The 17,437-nt window shown below is 60.7% G+C and overlaps 4 protein-coding genes across 4 annotated transcripts; 2 read left to right on the forward strand and 2 right to left on the reverse strand.

Moving 5' to 3' along the window:
- Nucleotides 1-6: 6 nt before the first annotated feature.
- Nucleotides 7-7,670, forward strand: CLTB (clathrin light chain B). Its single transcript, XM_026063398.1, is given in 6 exon segments — nucleotides 7-225; nucleotides 2,466-2,512; nucleotides 3,767-3,884; nucleotides 4,180-4,291; nucleotides 5,275-5,435; nucleotides 5,438-7,670. Coding segments are annotated over 6 exon segments (690 nt in total). The 5' UTR covers nucleotides 7-53; the 3' UTR covers nucleotides 5,518-7,670.
- A 1,853-nt stretch (nucleotides 7,671-9,523) lies between these two features.
- Nucleotides 9,524-10,427, reverse strand: HIGD2A (HIG1 hypoxia inducible domain family member 2A). Its single transcript, XM_026063286.1, has 2 exons — nucleotides 10,195-10,427; nucleotides 9,524-9,898 (listed from the first exon to the last, which is right to left on the reverse strand). The coding sequence occupies exons 1-2, from the start codon at nucleotides 10,307-10,309 to the stop codon at nucleotides 9,732-9,734; spliced, it is 282 nt and encodes a 93-aa protein (XP_025919071.1). The 5' UTR covers nucleotides 10,310-10,427; the 3' UTR covers nucleotides 9,524-9,731.
- Nucleotides 10,428-10,498: 71 nt separating this feature from the next.
- On the forward strand, nucleotides 10,499-13,514 carry NOP16 (NOP16 nucleolar protein). Its single transcript, XM_026063199.1, has 5 exons — nucleotides 10,499-10,683; nucleotides 11,020-11,134; nucleotides 11,775-11,844; nucleotides 12,669-12,775; nucleotides 13,066-13,514. Exons 1-5 carry the CDS (start codon nucleotides 10,577-10,579, stop codon nucleotides 13,207-13,209), a joined length of 543 nt encoding a protein of 180 aa, XP_025918984.1. The 5' UTR covers nucleotides 10,499-10,576; the 3' UTR covers nucleotides 13,210-13,514.
- Nucleotides 13,515-13,824: 310 nt separating this feature from the next.
- Nucleotides 13,825-17,433, reverse strand: ARL10 (ADP ribosylation factor like GTPase 10; the record flags this gene model as incomplete). The annotated part of the gene is made up of 4 exons (XM_026063573.1): nucleotides 13,825-15,340; nucleotides 15,870-16,045; nucleotides 16,269-16,431; nucleotides 17,251-17,433. Coding segments are annotated over 4 exons (699 nt in total), but the record flags the coding sequence as incomplete, so codon positions are not given.
- Nucleotides 17,434-17,437: the final 4 nt, after the last annotated feature.

Genomic DNA, 17,437 nt, shown 5'->3' on the forward strand with positions numbered 1-17,437 from the left:
GCGCCGCGCCTGCAGCCGCAGCCGGAGCGGGAGCGGGAGCGGGGGGGGGCGCCATGGCCGACGACTTCGGCTTCTTCTCCTCGTCCGAGGGCGCCGCCGCCGAGGAGGACCCGGCCGCCGCCTTCCTGGCCCAGCAGGAGAGCGAGATCGCGGGCATCGAGAACGACGAGGGCTTCGGGCCGACCGACGGCGAAGCGGCCCCGGCCTCGGCCCCGCCGGAACCGGGTGAGCGCCACGCCGCGCCGGGCGGGAGGGCACGGCCGGGGGCGGCGGGGTCCTCCGGGCTGCACCCCGAGGGCGCGGGGGGAGGCTCCCCCTTACCCCCCCCCCCGGTGAGCCGGGAGGGCCCCTCCCCCCGGGCTGCAATCCCCACGGGCTTGAAGGAGGTCCGTCCCGGGGCTGCTCCCCCGAGGGCACGGAGGGGGGTTCCCACCCCCCCGCGAAGTAGGCACAGAGTGGGGGCTCCCCCGGGCTGCACCCCTCATGGATGTAAAGGAGGATCCGTCCCGGGGCTGCTCCCCCGAGGGCCCAGAGGGGTATCATCGCCAGGCTCCACCCCTGGCGGTTGCTGAATTGGGGTTCCTCATGGGCTGCACAGTACCCTCAGTGGGTGGTGGGGACCCCCCGTGTGCTGGGTCCATGCTGCACCCCCAATGGGCAGGCAGTGGGGTCCCCCCTGTGAACCACATCTGCACCCCAGTAACGACTCTCCAGGGGGCTGTGCTTGGCTCCCCAGCACTTGGGGTTCCCTCGCCTTGAACCTCAGGTTGTGGGGTGACCCTTGAGCTTGGGCTTGCCTGCTGTGGGGCGATTCCTTCTTTGTGCGGTCGGGCTAGGTTCCCCAGGCTGGACACCCCCTTTCCTCCCATGTCTCAGTCCCCCTGGCTGGGGCAGGGTGAGGGGGATCCAGGTGAGATTAGGGGACAGTGAGCCATCCAGGTGGGGCTGGGCAGCCCCTTCACTGGCCTAGAGACCAGAGAGTACTTCGGGGTGCAAAATGGAAGGCATTTCCAGTAGGGAATCAGTATCTCAGCCCTTGGAGGTAGAAGGCGCTAACTGTGATCTGACGCCTCCATTTGGGCCCCGCTGCTGCCACAGTCCTCTTGGCTCCTTCACCTGGTGGGCCTGCAGGGCCCTCTGGTGCTGGCTGCAGGGTGGTGGTTCACCTCTCCAGAAGCAGGGCCGTGGAGCCGGGTCTGGGGCCCGGAAAGGCGTTGGCAGCTGTGGCAGCAAATGCAGTCAGACAGGCTGAAGCTGGGTGTAGCCGAAGCTGTAGGCCCAGCGCTGCAGGGAGGGCGCTTGCCTGGGCTTCTCCAGAAGTGCGCTGTGGCTGCGCGCCTGCCTCTGCCCCTGGCTGGCCTGGCGAGAGCTCAGGGCCTGGAGTCTGCCTCCTTCTCTGCACAGCAGTGGGAGCTCCCATGGGGCTGGTCTTGTGGCCCCAGCGTGCACTCTCAGGGTGTTCTCTGGTGCCCCGGGAGGGAGGTGGTGATGTACTGGAGCCATGGACATCAGCAGTGCCTCATTCCCATCCCAAATCTTGCAGCTAGTCTTGCGCGCATTCCCCAGGCAGGCTCTTGAGGACCTCGGTATGCACGCCTGCCCTCCTCCCTGCTCACGGAGTGCACTGCAGCGTCTCTGTGGGCTCCGTTCCTGGCGTGTTTGCCTTCCTGTCGCAGGCTCAGAACAGCCCTGCTTCTGCTGGGGACTCAGCCGATGGCTGCAGGGCCACCAGTCCGTGTCCATAGGCAACCTCTGCCTGGCCATTTGTAGGTTGTGATTTACTCAGGTTGTCTCTCTACAGTCAAAGTACCGCCTGTGTCCAGCCCCATGCCTTGAACAGTCACCCTAATCTCCAGATAAGATAAAACACCAGTGAAAACACCATAAAGACATAAATGCCCAGGGAGACTTGTGTGGGAGGGAGAGAGGTGCTGGATGAATCCCACCAGGGACAGGAGACCACTGGACCCAGCCCTGAGCACCCTCCAGGGTGGAAGGAGACCCCAGGTACCAAACAACAGCAGCTCAGGGAGGATTTGCTGGGTTAGTGCCTCTGGACACCAGTGCAGACAGTGCACTTCCCCTTGCTGTCCCGGGGGTCTTGAGGCGGGCAGGGTGGGCTGTGCTGTCATGCTCTGCTTTGTTTGGGAAAGGGAGGGATTTGGGGTCCTTTTAGGAGCAGGTGGAGCTGATTAGGCTGGGAACCTGTCCTCCTCTGGACACAGAGACCTTGCTGGCCTCTGCTTGAGCTCTGGCATGTGGCTCAGCTGGTGTCCACTGCTTTGGTAGCCTGGTGGTCTTCAGTCTCTGGCCCATGTATGGAGGGCTGTTGTGGAAGGACGTGCTGGGTTGGAAACAGCAAAGTCACATCCCTCATGAACTGACTTGCTGCTGGTTCATGAACACCAGCCCCTGTGGGGTCACCTGCAGCTGCCATAGCTGTTTTTCTCTTCCTTCCTCTCTAGCTGGTTTCCATAACGGAGGAGCCACTGTCAATGGAGATGTCTTTCAGGTGAGAGCTCAGCCCCTTGCCCTGGCCCGTGGTGCCAAGGGTGGTTAGGTGGGTATGGGGCCAGCACTCCAGTGCCCTGTCCGCAGGATTGGTTGGACTTTGCTATCCAGCCCAGATCAACTGTGGTGCTCCTGGGAAAGTCTGGGTCTCAGGTGAGGGAGTCCTGGCTGCTCTGTTCTCACCTCTGTGTGAAAGAGAAAGTCTGGTCCCCCCTGCCATGGCCCATAGCCAGGACAGGGTTATTGTGGGGACCCCCCTTTGCTGGTACGTGGTGGTGGTCTTGCTGCCGAGCCCTGGCAACATCTCTCATGAAACCCACTTGCCCCGTGGCTAAGGGTGTTTCAGGGGCCTCCTGGCTGGGTCTCAGCTCCTTCTGGGAGCCCTAAGCCCAGCTGTGGTGGCTACAGGAGAAGCGGCACCAGAAGCTGACAAGCTTTTCACCCCACTCAGTGCCAAGCGCTGTGGCATGTGCGTTGCCCATGCTTAGTTTACAGGATGATAATCGCATCAGAGACGGGACAGACTTAATTAGATTTGGGGATCTTGGAGAAGAGCTGTAATCCCATCAGTGAGCTTAGCGTGGGGCTGGGCATCCTGATCAGTGGTAGGGGTTAGGAGAGGTGCTGATGTGGGCAGAGCGGGATGCTGGGCTTGGGGGGAGCTATAGAGGGCAGCTTGCTCTGAGGAGCGAGGGAGGCTTTGCCTGCGGGCAGGTCTCCAGGCGGGGAGTGCAGGTAGCCTCCCTTGGGCCCTGCTGCTCGCCTGGGCTCTTTCAGTCTGTGGCGGCCAAACCGCCAGACCTGTGGCGACGCTAATTCTGGGGGTTGCCCTACTGCTCCTGCCTCCGCCCCAAGCCAGGGCTGCGAAAGCCCAGCGCTGTGACCTCACAGCGAGGCCGTGAGGTCGTGGGCACCATGTCACAAGGCTGCCTCGCCAGTCTCTGCCGCAGAGAACTTGAGCGTCATGTTGGCAGCGAGCAGCCAGCCAAGGAGAGGGGGGCTGGTGAGTCCTGCCGCCTGGCAGGGCCTGGGCCCCGGGGCTGGGAGCTGGGATGGCAGCTTGAGCAGCGCTGTGGGGACACTGTGCTGGATGCCCTGGGCTGGTGTGTGGAGGGCTGTCACTGTCCCTGCCACCCGTTTCAGCCTGCCTCAGTGCTGGGAACGCAGAGCCCTCTCCTGCAGTGCCAGCCCTTCGAGGTGGCTGAGCTGGGCTGTAGGAGAAGCTGATGCTGACAGAGGCAATTGTGTCCTGCAGGAGTCCAACGGCCCCACGGATGCTTACGCAGCCATAGCCAAGGCTGACCGGCTCACYCAGGAGCCTGAGAGCATCCGCAAATGGAGGGAGGAACAGAAGAAGCGGCTGGAGGAGCTGGGTGAGACGCAAAGCCATGTGTGGCCACCCTCGTGGCACCTTGCGATGTGGCAGTTGAGGCCCTTGGGGATCCTCACCTGGCAGCCAACTTGCTGCACCCCAGAGAGGCCTCTGGTGCCCCACACCGTATGGATACCCCTTCCAGCAATCTGCTGTCCTTGGAGGCAGTGATGCCTTTCAGACAGTGCTTTAGTGGGGACTGGGGACAGGCCTGGGCTGGGGATCTGCAGCTGTCCTCCCTGCCACAGGGGAGCCCATCTGTCTGATGGGGTCTGTCTGTCTGGCCCTGGCGTTAGATGCAGCATCGAAGGTGACTGAGCAGGAATGGCGTGAGAAGGCCAAGAAGGACCTGGAGGAGTGGAACCTGCGTCAGAACGAGCAGATGGAGAAGAACCGCGCAAACAACAGGTATGTGGGAGTCAGCGCGACCGCTAGTGCTGAGGCCACTGTGGGGCTTGGAGGGAGCTGCTGTACAGCCAGATTTGCCTCCCTGGGATGTCTGGGGGTCCCTGTCCCCACGGTGGAGCCTAGCCCTGCAGAGAGGTAACTCTGCCAGACAAGGGGAGAGGCCCCCGTGCTTTGAGCAGCTCCAGTAGCTGTGCTGAGCTGCCCTGGTCCCAGCTGAAGGTTGGGCTACTGCTGGGCCTTACGCTGGGGCGAGGTTGGGGCACTGTTTCTGTGCAGCCCTATCATTGGTGGCAGGTTTTTCAGGTGCTGTGTGTGCCATGATGAGTTGACCGCGCTCTGTGGAGGACGCTAACCCCCTCTCTGTTTCTCTCTCTCTAACCCTCTGCCTGCCTGTCCGCTCTGCGCTCTCTCTCTATCTGCGCCTCGGGGGCTAGGATCGCTGACAAAGCCTTTTACCAGCAGCCGGACGCCGATGTGATTGGCTATGTGTATGTGCCTCCTACAGACCATATCCTGCCCCGCGAGGTCCAGGGGTCCTGGCCCCGGCACTTTGGCTGCTCGGCCAAGGGAAGGGGGGATGCTGGGAGGTACTGGGCTCCCATGAGGGCCCTGATGGGAGGGCAGTACAGCTGAGCATCTCCGAATGCTGGAGTCTTAGGAGGCAAGTGGAGCTCTTGAAAATGCCCCTCTAGGGGCTGGTTGAAGAGGCAAAGCCATGGGGTTTTGTGCCTCTAGGGGAAGAGCCCTGGGGGCAGAGGAGTCTTGGGAGCAGGCAGGGACCCCAGCGCCCCTGGATGAATGCTGTCTTGGGTGAGTGCAGCCTGCAGCAGCCTTGAGCATCTTGGGACCTCTGGATCCTGGAGGAAGCTGAGCTCATGGCCTGGAGTGATGGGACTGGGAATGGGGACATAGGGGTTCCCAGGCAGAGGGAAGGGTCTCTTTGGAAAGGGTTCTGCCAGTGACAACCCTCAACATCTCTGCAGGGCCTCGGAGGAAGCGTTCTTGAAGGAGTCCAAGGAGGAAGCCCCGGGCTCTGAGTGGGAGAAGGTGGCCCAGCTCTGTGATTTCAACCCCAAGAGCAGCAAGCAGAGCAAGGATGTCTCGCGGATGCGCTCAGTGCTCATCTCCCTCAAACAGACGCCCCTGTCCCGCTAGCTGCCGTCTGGCACAGCCAAGAGCACAGCCAGGCTTGCCGGGACCAGTGGCTTCACGGGGCCAGCCTGTGAGGGGTCCTTGCCCTGCCCGCCCCCCTGCTCCCTGGTGTGCACCTCGGCTGTGCTCGAGTCTCCAGTTGTAACTCTTCCCCATGGTTTTCCTTTGCTTAAAAGGTGCATTGGTCTCTTTTTACACTTATTTATTACTGTGGCATTTCCCTGGGAAGCAACACAAAGCGACAGAGCTGAGTTAGTGGGGGGCCCCCAGCCTGCACTCTGTGGGGAGGTCATGCCCAGGGCCTGGCTCGGAGAGAGGGGGAGCCACTGGGGTTCCTGTGTCCCCCGCTGTTCCCCACCTCGCACCCAGAGCAGTGCTCAGAGGCGGCGAGTGAACCTGCCTGCTTCCTGCCCTAGGCATGATAGTCCTGTGTCCAGGCCTGGGTCCTTGTCCTGAGGCAGCAATTCCTAGCGGGAACCTGGGCTCCAGTCTGCCTTTGCTGTGGGGTTTGGAGCAGAGCTGGCTACAGGGCTGAGAGGGTGGAGGAACAGCGCTGACTCTCATCTCCACACTGCAAGGTCCCACTGGGAGCATGACAGCAGCGCGATGCTACTGGGGCAGTAAGAGTGAGGAAGGTAAGTGTGGGCACCCAGGGTGGGTCAAGACGGCCAGCGCTCGGCACCAAGCACAGCAGAGCTCTCCCCAGCCTGGCTGTGCACCCCAAAAGGCTAGCAGGCTCACAGCAGCAGTTGCAACGTTGGAGTCCCATCTGTGCTGCGGGGCTGCTGGTGCCAGTCAGCACTGTAGTGCAGCCACTGGGAAGGAGCCAAAGGGGTGAGTGTGTGGGGCATTTTCTGTCCTTTCCAAAGGCCGCTGCCACTGGGAAGATGCTTTGGGGGCCTTCAGGTCTGCTCTGCTCCTTCCTCTGCTATCTGGAGGGGAGTTGGAGGCTGCGCAGCTTTAGGGAAGTGGGTAGGAAGGTCCAGTTGCTGTGGGGAAAGGTTGAGCCTCCAACCCTCTAACCCAGGGGGCCCAGAGCAAGATTGGGCAGTTCTAGGTGCTGAGGGTTGCTTTATCCCCAGAGAACAACCCCACGCTTCTGTTTGCAGCTGGAGAGCTGCTCTACAGCTCCTGTCTGGCCCAGCCCCCCACTGGATTTACACACCTAAGGCAGCGAGGAGAGATGCTTCAGTCCTGCTCCCCCACTAAGGCAGACTCCGCAGCCTCAGCACCTGCTTTCCCTCCCCTGCTTGGCTCTGTCCCCTCCAGCTCTGAGGCCTGGCCTTGGAAATCTGCAAAATCCGTGCTGTGCTGGATAGCAAAATAGGGGTGGGCAGATGTGCTTGCACCCCGCTGCAGGGCAGTCTTGAGCTTGTGCTCCACTGCCTGGCTCACTGTGGGTTTGGGGAGGGCTCGCAGCAGTGGGGAGGAAGCAGCGACCTAGAGCAAAATCCATAAACGGTTTGTCTGAGCTTCACTGCAGAGCCCTGCTCAGCCTGTAAAGCAAGTACATGGAGCTCTCCAGCTCTGCAGCCACAGCTCCACCAGGCAAGGTCATTGGCCCTACTCCTGCAGCCCTCATGGGGCTGCCTGGCTGCCCCAGATCTGCAGGGCACAGCCCTGGTGTGGCTCAGCGGTGCCACTGGAGCTGCCTGGCTGGTTTGGAGGATGCCACGGTCCCTGGCAGTGGGCTGGAAAGGGAAATGAGGTCTAGTGAAAGCAACTTGATGCTTTGTGCTGGGATTGTGCCCCTTTGTCCTTAAGGCTGATCACTCGTACTACATCCCCTTTTGCTCTGGCATGTCTAGACAGCTCTGCTATGGCATGGGATGGACACAGATGGCAGGATGATGTAGGGATTCAGCTGCCTGCCTCTGCCTTTCACTACAGAGCAGCTGGAAGCACCTCTGGCTGCTTTCCAGGGACAGGGAGCCTCCCTGCCTTCTGGCCTGGCAGGAGATCCCAGTCCAGCTGCAGAAACCAGCCTGAGGTTCCCGTGGGCTCAGGGCACAGCTCCTCCAGACCTAGCAGGCAGCCAGACCCCCCGATTCCCCTGACTGCGGCTGTTCCTTTGCAGAGAGGGACCCAGATGCCGCACGCCCTCCGTGCCAAGTAGGGACAGCCAGCTCTCAGGGAGCAGTGCCCACAGCTGTTCTACATCCCCCCAGCTTTGGTATATGTGACTGTTCAAATCACCTATTACAATAAACCGACATCTCCAAACTGACACTACGGGGCACTGTTTTCTTTATGCTTCAGCAATGCGTACCTGTGTGTTTAAGAGAACTCACATCTACAAAACCTTCTGCAGGAAGGACAGAGCTGTAGGAAAACCACATCCTACAGGAAAAATGGGAGCAAGGGGGAGGGCCATGAGATTTGCTCTAAGCTCACACACAAGCAGGGGCAGCAGGACTGGAGGGCAGTAGCTCTGCCTACAGAGCTGGTAAGTCAATACTCGTCAAGACATGCCAAGTGGAGCTGGGCAAGCTGCTCCTGAGCCGCCTCCAGTCATCTTCCAAGCAGCTGCTGTTCCGCAGGCCCCATCCTGCAAGGGAACAGGTGCCTTCAGGCTGTGAGAGCCATCAAGGGACTAAGCTCCCAGGGAGCTGCATATCAGCAGCTTTACACACACCCTATCCATAGCAGACTGGAGCTGGAAGTGCCAGTGATGTAGCCAAAACCAGAATTTCTTCTGGGAAAGATGTACTGAACAGCTAATGAAGGAAGAGGAGCAGCTCCAAAGAGCAGCTTGGACATGTTCCCCAGAGCAGGCAGAGTTCCAGACTCCTCTGGTGCTGAGGTACAGCTCACCCAGCTCTTTCTGCTCAGCTCYGATGATGGATCATCCCAGTGGGCGAGAAGAGCTCAGATCCATTCAAGTCTTCCCCCCCCCAAGCAATGCCCTCCTTTCCTTGTCAAGGCCCACTGGCACCACAGCACCCCGGAGGAGACAAGCCAGCGTTCATCTGCAGATGGAGGCAAGCTTACTTTGCACTCTGACTTCCAGAGCAGCTTGCAAGGACAGAGCAGGATTAGCAAGTTGCCAGGCAGCTGGCTGTAAAGTTACCGAAGGCCAGAGAGAATTTGGGCACGTGCRCTGACAGGCAGACACCCAAACAGCAAAGCTTTCTGCACAGCTCAAGGAAATGCTTTGGGCACGTGGGTGGTTGGAGGCATCATATCATACTCAGGGACACGGGTGCCCTGCTCTYGGCCTTTCCCCCTCGCAGACATATGCTCTGCCTAGCAGCAGGTCGCAGAACCTAATCGCAGCAGCCCAGTAACTAAATCTGATGGCCTCATTTCCTTCCTGCTCTGCAGCTCAGACATGAGAGTAAAACCCCACTACTCTTGTCACCCACAAAAGATCCTTGATGTGATCCAAATGATTTGGATGCAGACTGTGGGACTTGAGCCACCTGTGAAGATGTTTGTCATGACACAGGAAACGTGAGTCCCTTTGGGAACAGGATACTTGCACAGCAGTCAGTTCAAGTTCATGAGAAGCAGCAAGTTCTGCAGGAACTTGCTTCCTAGTAAATGCAGCTGAAATACCAGCATGTTSCAGAGAACGTAGCCAGACCCCATGTTGGGGATCTGAGTTCCCAAGTTGTTTTCACGGGGAGTTAACATGTCTTGTGCCCTACTTGCATCACCACAGCTTCAAGGCAGCAGTGCCTTCTCCCATTCCTTCCTACACTGTTTATGCTTCTGCCTTCTCACTGTTCTGCAACTCTGTATCAGTCACAATCTCGCTGCAATTCACTTTATTACCCACAGGTTGCAACTGAACAGATTACGTATTCTCTCCAAACAACTCATCCACTGCATATGAACTCTGTCCTGCCAGGATCAAGCCACAGACAGAGCTGTTCCTTCCTACCCAAGCAGTTCATTTCCTCAAACGTTTGTGCATCACTTGATTAAATCCAAGTATCAGTACAGACCATTATCCACCAAGTTACAAAGGAAACAATTTTAACAGACAGTGATGGCAACAGGCCTTAGTGAGACACAGCCTGTCAGCATTCTAGGAGAATAAGTTCTCAGGGAACCAAAAAAATGCCATGGCCCAGATTTCAGGTTAATAACACAGGTGTATTAGCTGCATTTCCAATACCTGGGAACACAAAGCATCTTTGACACTAGTTCAGCCACAATTGTCCCTCAGGGAGCTTACATGAGAACCCTCTCCACAACCAGAATCCATCCTGCTGACTGGGGCACAGGCTGGTGGGCGCACACTCACGGCTGCAGCTTATCTCCTCACCACTCGATGGTGGTTTCACTTCCTAGATTTCATCGCTGTGACCACCATGCCTCCCAAAAGGGCTGCAAAGGTGAAGCCCTGGGCCAGGATACGTGCCCTCATCATCAGCTGCGACCGGCGGATGTTGCCTCTCTTGAAGCTGATCAGTCCGTAGGTCAGGACGCCGACGGTGCAGAGGCAACCTGCCGAGGAAGAAGGACAGAGGAGCGGCGTGAGCGGAGCAGGGCCGCGAGCTGACAGGCAACACGCAGAGCAGGGGTTCCAAGGGGAGGTCGCGCCTCCGTCTCTGCTCCCTGCGCTTGAGCTTCACTGGCTCGTTGGACAACGTGTTCAAACCAGGGACAGCGGCTCCCGGCGCAGCCCCCTTGCTAACGGGGTTTGGGCTCCGGAGGGGCCCTGCCCTGCTCCCCCCGTCCCTCTCCCTGCACCACAACTCCCCTCGCCGCCCTCGGGCCTCCCCTCACCGCCGCCCCCTCACCGAGGGGCACCAGGGGGTTCTCGCGGGTCTTGCGCAGGAACTTGTCCCCGAAGCCCTCCTCGCGGAACACGGGCATCGGGCTCGGCTCCAGCGGCGGAGGGGGCCCCGCCGCCATGGCCACGGCCCGCCCGGGAAGGTGACTGCCCGCGACCCTCCCCGGCCGCCGTAGCCAGGAAGCGGCGAGCCCTCGCTGCCGTCAATGGGAAGCCCGCTCCCGGCAGGCTGCGCGCCCGGCCCTCCCTGCCGCGGGGCGCGCCGGGGACTGTAGTCCTCGTCCGGGTCCCCCGCAGGCGGCGCGCCGCTCGCGGACTGCGCTTCCCGTGGTGCCCCGCGGCGGCGGCCCGGACACCCGGACGCGCGGCGGCGGCGCGTGGGGGCCGCCATGCCGAAGGCGAAGGGGAAGAGCCGGCGGCAGAAGTTCGCCTACAACCTCAACCGCAAGCGGCTCTACCGCAGCGCGCGCCGCCGCGCCGCGCCCCGCATCGAGTGGTGAGGGCCGGGGGCGCCTGGGGGGGCCCGGGCCCCTGCCCGCGGGTGGGGGGCGCGTCGCCATGCCGCGGCCTGGCGTGACACGGGCCCGTGGGGCGGGGGGAGTGGAGAGGAGCCCCCGTGGGTGGCCTGGGGGACACGCGCCCGCACTGCGCCTGGGGAGGGGGGGGCAGGAGCCCCGCGGTGTGGGGTGGCCCCACGGGGGACGCGGGCCCGCGTGGGGGGCTGGGGTGGCCTCGCGGCGTGCGGGAGTGGGCGCGTGCCGGGCGGGGGGCTGGTTTCTCCACACCGGGGGGACACGCGTGGGCCGGGGCTGAGCCCTGCCCCTGCCCCCAGCTCCCACGTGCGCCATGCCTGGGACCCCGCCAAGTCGGTGGCGCAGAACCTGGCCGACATGGGCCTGGCCGAGGACCCCAACAAGGCCGTGCCCATCCCGAGGAAGAAGCTGCTGGTGAGTGCGGGGCCCGGGCCGGGGGGGGGCGAGGGAGGGAGGGCACCGTGGGGAACTGCACAGGGGGCAGGCGGCTCTGGGATCCCAAAGGGTTCTTTTGCCAGGATCTGGGCACAGGGATGAATGAATATATCGGAGAAAGCAAGCGGGCTTTAAAATCAGAACAGGTAAACCCAGTCTCCTGGGACTTGCCTAGAGAGCTGGGWTTGGGAATGCTGCAGCCAACTTGCTTTAGATAACAAGGAAACCCACTTAGTGTGAAACAGCGTGAGCGCAGCCTGCCTTCATCCATAGGTGAGGCTTCCAGCCTACGAGTGGCATCATGAAATGTCACTCTTGTGAGACAGAACAGAAGCGACCCTGTTTGCCGTGGACACTTGTCTCTGTTCACACTCTGTCCCAGTGCACAGAGAGGGGCTGTGCAGAGATTGCTCGTGACGGGCAGTGCTTTGCCATACCACGCAGGCTTGCCTATAGGCTAGCTTAATGATGCAAAAAAACCCTCTATTTAGGCCAGCTGAGATTCCCTAGTCTGCAGAGCCATTATGGAAGTAGTTAAGAGCTTTGCGAGCAGGGCGTAGAGGCCCAACCCTCCTCCAGATGGACTTTTCTCGAGTTGCCTTGTTTCTCATCAATGCAGGGGATGGAGGTGGAAATCGATGAACAAGAGAAAGGGAAGAAAACTGTGCGAAAGCCCTACGTGGTGAATGGTCAGTGCTGCTTTTATCCTCCTTGGGGAGCACAGCTTCACCATACGCAGCCGTGGCGGGTTTGCTGCTGCGTCTCACTGTTGTTATTGCATTTGGGGCTCTGTTCCCAAGGCCCTGTAGGTCATTTTGTTTCTCATCTTTGTGCTGCAGGACTGTCCTTAGCTGTTGTGCTGTGCCACTGGCAAGGAAGGCTATTAATTCTTGTATGTTCTTTGCTTTGCGTTAGAGATTTTAAGACTCGTAAAGGGGTACTCACCTGGCAGCCGTCAGCTTAGGGAGTTCCCAGCCGAGGCKGGAGCTGAGCCAGGAGCTAGCACGGTAGTCTCACTTTTCCAGTGTGCAGTCTCTCTCATGACTTTCCTTTCCCTCCTGTTTTGCCTTTTTCTTAAGGCTTTTGTCTGCAGCCCTTAGAGGGCTCTTGTCRCTCTGAGACTTGCTGATTTTGGACACTGGTGTGACAAGAAGCTGTGACTGTACTATCCCGAGTGTTTTAGTGGTGGCTGCATGGCTCCGAACAATCACACGCTGCAGCCTGGGCAGTAAAAGGTCCGTTCCTTCCTCAGAGTGTGAGCTGGGCAGGAGCAGCAGCACAGACCTAGACACCTGAAACGCAGGCAAAGGGCTGTTCTCTCATTCCTTCTCTTGCGCTGTCGTGCTGGTGAGCAGTCCAGTGTGTGCAAGCAGCTGAGCTGCGCTGCAGGAGCCAGCTCCTCTTTCTCCAGTGCTGATGGGGTCAATCTTTGGAGACAGCTGGCATACTTTGAGGTGCTGCTTGGTCCCCTTTGATGCCTGCCTGCTTCACAGTGTCTCTGTCCTCTGCCTAGAGATGGAATATGAGGCCAGTCTCCCTGAGAAGAAGTCAAACACACTCTCACGAGACCTCATTGACTACGTGCGGTACATGATACAGAACCATGGGGAGAACTACAAGGTAGGTACTGGCTGCCCCAGAGCAAGAGGGACCTGGAGCTTCTCACTACTGGCTTCTGTAGAGAGGGAAATGCAAAAGGGTCTTTGTCCTGGAACCTGTTTCCCAGCCTGGCTGATGGTTAAGGGGAGGCAGCACTTTGAACTGCGGCCAGGTCCTTGTCTGACTCAGGTGCTGAATCACAGCCAGCCTGGRTGGACCTGTCTTTGGAGGGTGGTTCTGATGACTGGGCTGGCTTGGGTGTTTGCTCATGTGGCTGCTCCTCTAAGTTATCCTCCTTTTCTCTGTCACAGGACATGGCTCGAGATGAGAAGAATTACTACCAGGACACTCCCAAGCAGATCAAGAGAAAGATCAATGTGTACAAGAATTTCTATCCTGAGGAGTACAAGGCTTTTGTTGCATCACTCAAGCAGGAAAAGATGGATGTGCAGTGACTGTTCTTGTTCTCAGGTTTGCCTGCAATTGCAGGCTTGACGCTATCACTTTCTGAGCCGAGAGCGGACAGGGACTGTATCTCCAGGTGATGGTCACTCACACGCTGTGACTCCTGGGCCAGGACTCAGTGCCTGCAAGTTGAACTATACAAAGTGTCTGGGGATGGAAGAAGGACCTTCATGAGACAGAGACGGTTATGGCATGAGAGACTCTTGGCTATGGCTTGCAGTCTTGGGGCTGAGTGTGCTGTGCCACTGCCCACTTCTTTTGCCTTGTTATAATAAATGGCTTTTTCAAACTGGTGTGAATGTCTGGCCCGAGGGCTTCCATTCCTGCTCTTGCCTGGAGCAGTCCCTGCTTCAAAGAGCTCCTCGTGCYGAGCTGCGGGGCATGGGCACTGGGCATGCGTGTCACTGACAGGGCCCCTCTGCAGCCTTGGGGCTGGGGTGCTTGCGGGTGTGTGGGACAGCGCCTGGGGCTTTGCTGCTTTGCCTGCAAGTAGCAGGGGTAAGAGAGGGGCTGGTGCTGCTTCCCCTGGGAGTGACCTCCCTGCCTCCAGCTGCAGGAGCCTGGCCTGGGGGATGCCTTCCATTCCAAGGAGCTGGAGGACAAAGCAAGGTGATCAATCTCTTTTATTGAAAGGAGGAGGAGTCACTGTACAAAAGATTTCACAGCAGAGAGCAGCCAGCACATGCCCCTTCTCCTTGATGTGTTCTCCAGCTTCCCCTATCAGTTTCCAGGGCTCAGTGTACTGTGGCCTAACCAGCAGCCTTTCCACAGGCAGGAAGAGCTTGTGCCGTCCCTGAGCCTGGCTCCTTCCCCTTCCCTGGGGCAGCTGAGAGGGAGGGAGACCAGTCCTGCTGGGTGAGGTTCCTACCAAACAACACCTTGTCCCCACTCAGGGTGAGGGGATAGTGCAGGGCTGCCCGATTCCTGCTTTTGCCTCTCTTTAGCAGGGCTTTAAGTACAAAGTCTGGGGAAGTGCCGAGAGCTGGGCCTCCCACCCCAGGGGAGCAGCAGACCAAGCTGGTTATTCCCACTGGTGTGTGTGATGCTGGCCCTGTCTGGCTGGGGTGGCAGGGCTGTGACACAGGGCTGTGTAAGCAGTTACTCAGCATGTTTTTCAGGAAGGAGAGTCCACACAACCTTTATCAGTTCAGGAAAGCTGCCAAGAGAGTTCCCCTGTTGGGACTGCGGCTCTGAACAGCCCTGGGAGCTGAGGGGTAGCGTTCTTCCCTAGAGCCTGGCTAAAACGGACCAGCTGTTCCCCCTGCCCTGCACCGTACGCTGCAGGCTATCATCTCTTCCCAGCCCTCGTGCGAGTAAGGGGCTGTGTCAGCCTGCCATCGGGTACGCGTCYGCACGGGGACCCAGCTGGTGCAAGAGACTGCGTCCAAGGGGCATCGCAAGCAGCGCTACCCAGGCAACTGGTACCGTCCCGCTGGGGTGAGGGAATTGCTCCCCTCCAGAAAAGCCTCCCTGTGGGTGCTGCCATTCTGCTCTGTGCCCTCTCCATCATCCTGGGGGAGCTGGACCGTGCTGGCAGTTGAGGGGGCTGGTTCAGTTGTTTAGCCCCATTCATTTACTRTCTTGCTTGGCTGCTGTGAAGGCACAAGGCCCTGCCCCGTGCTGCGCCCTGCCTGCTAACCTGGAGGTAAGAGCTGTGCTTGTGCCTCTGTCCCAAGGGAGACTTTGCCCTCAGTTGGGCGAGGCGGCTGCTCTCTCTCCTTGGCAGAGACCAGAGCCTGCTGCTCATGTTCCCCGAGGGCAGCTGGCACCTCAGCTCTACCCCAAACCTCCCAGGGTGCAGCAAACGTATCGCAGGGCCAGCAGCCTGCTAACAGCGCGACGAAGCCCCCCGGCTGCTCCCATCCCGCTGTCTCTGTCCTAGCACTACGGTCCTGGAAAGGGGAGCTCTTCTGGTGTTGGAGTCTCAGTGGGCACCCCGAGGACTCAGGGCTGGGAGAGCAGGGTGACCAGCAGGCTCTTGACGCGGAGGACGCTGGTGGCGGTGCTGAGGCTGGCCCAGGTCGCGCTGGTGGGCAGGAGGAAGAACTCCCGCTGGCCGCTGAGCGTGTGCAGGGCCAGCTCGTCGTGCAGCTCCGCCACGCTCAGGGCATTGCTCTTGTCCTGCGACGGGGAGAGGACACGGTTCAGGAGGGCCACCCAGCCGGATGGTCCCGCTCGCCCGCGGCCGTTCCTGCAGGCTGGAACCAGCACGGCGGGGTGCCAGGCCGGCTCCTGGCCAACAGGAACCCCGTCCTGCCTGTGCAGCCCTGGCAGAGCCTGTGCACAGGCAGGGCCTCTTTCCTCTTGCGTTCGAGTCACTTCAGTGCAAAATAATAGGAAGCAGCACCAGGCACGCGCTTGGCCGTCTGCCTGAATAACGTATTTCCCCTGTGGGTCTTTGCGCACTGCCGCATGCCTGGGTGCTTTCCCGAAGCTCATTAGCTGATGCAAAAGGAGCGGCTCACGCATTGGTAACGGCAGCCTCACCTTGTGATAAAGGCTGGAGGAGACAGGCCCCGAGAACGTGGATTTTGCGAGAGCTGATGGATATTGGGTGTCAGGCTTTCCCCTCAGGGCCCTGGGAGGGACGATTYCCCTGCAAACGGCGCGGGCAGGAGCTGGGGGACAGCGGCAGGGAGCGGCCACCCACCTGCTTGTTGGCCAACACGACCAGGGGCAGCCGGGGCTCCTCAGCCAGCAGCGCGTGCAGCTCCTGGCGCGCCGTGAGGAGGCGCGACCTGTCCACTGAGTCCACCACGAACACCAGCACGTGGGCCTGGCTCAGGTAGTGCGGCCAGTAAGCCCGCAGGTTCTGGCTGCCGCCCACTGTGGGGAGAGAGGCACGGTCAGACGCCCAGCGCGGGGGCGAGCTGGGCTGCGCCGCGTCCCCCCCAGCACCCTGGGAAACAGGGGCTCTCGCGGGGACGGAGAGCAGCCCCGGGTGCGCTGCACCCCCAGCCTGGTGTGGGTAGGCAGGGGGGGCTTTCAGGGGGCTTTCAGGGCCAGGCTAAGTCCTGGGGGGGCAGTGGGAGGACCAGGCCAGCCTCACCCTCCAGCAGGTCCATCTCCAGCCGCTCGGTGTAGAGCTGGGCAGAGTTGAAGCCCTGYGTGGGCGCGATGCGCTCCTTGGCCGTCTCGCTGCAGATGTAGTGCAGGACGCTGCTCTTYCCTGCTCCGTCCAGCCCCAGGATCAGCACCTGCCTCCAGTCCAGCTGCGGCAGAGGACAGCATGGGGCTGGGCAGGGGCCAGTCCCATATTCTGGAGCCCTCAGCCCCGTGCTCGGGCAGCGGGCGGTTCAGAGACCAGCCTGCAGCAAGGGGTCCTGCCAGCCCCCACAGGTATCCACACCCTGCGCCCCTTTTCCCAGACTAATGGGCTCCCAGGGGGATCCCAGGGGTTTCCAGACCCTGAGCTCTCTTCCTCACCCAGATAGGCTCGGGGAGGATCCTGGCAGGATCCCAGGCATACCCACACCCTGCACCTGCTTCTCCACCTGATGGGCTCCAGGGGTGATTCCGACCTGTGCCCCCTTCCCCAGCACGATGGGCTCCAAGAGGGCCCGGGGGGAGATCCTGGGGGGGAGAGGGTTCCAGGGGGATCCAGATCCTAAGCCCTCTTCCCCGGCCTGATGGGCTCTAGAGGGCACCATGCGGCGATGCTGACTCTGTACTTCCTTCCCCAGTCCGATGGGCTCGGAAGGGGATCCCGGTGGCGATCCAGACCCTGCACCCCCTTCCTCAGCCTCCTGTGCTCTGGAAGGGATCCCGGTGGGGATCCAGGCCCTGCACCCCTGATGATCCCAGGGACGGGAGCCCGACCCCGAGCCCCTTCCCTTGCTTGATGGTCTCGGGGAAAAGGGCTCCCGGGGCGGATCCCAACCCTTGTCCCTTCCCCACCCCGTTGGGATTGGGAGACTCACAGAGGGGGAATCCCGGGAGGATCCCGGTCCCTGCGCCTTCCCCACCCCGGGGGGCTCCCGGCGAGGGCAGATCGGGGTCCCGGGGCGGCGAGCAGGCTCCCCCGCTCTTACCGTGCCGTCGGGGGGGTCTCGGCTCTGCTGCTCCCGCAGCTCCCGCAGCTCCCGCTCCCACCAGCCGGCCCAGCTGGCGCCGGTGCCGGTGCCGCGGAAGTAGATCTTCCAGGCGATGAAGAGGAGGGAGCCCAGGGCGGCCACGGCGGCCCCCAGGGCCAGCGTCAGGTGCCGGAAGGCACCGGCA

Source organism: Apteryx rowi, unplaced genomic scaffold (assembly GCF_003343035.1).
Source record: "Apteryx rowi isolate R43461 unplaced genomic scaffold, aptRow1 scaffold_2, whole genome shotgun sequence".
In the NCBI taxonomy this organism is placed as follows: Eukaryota; Metazoa; Chordata; class Aves; order Apterygiformes; family Apterygidae; genus Apteryx; species Apteryx rowi.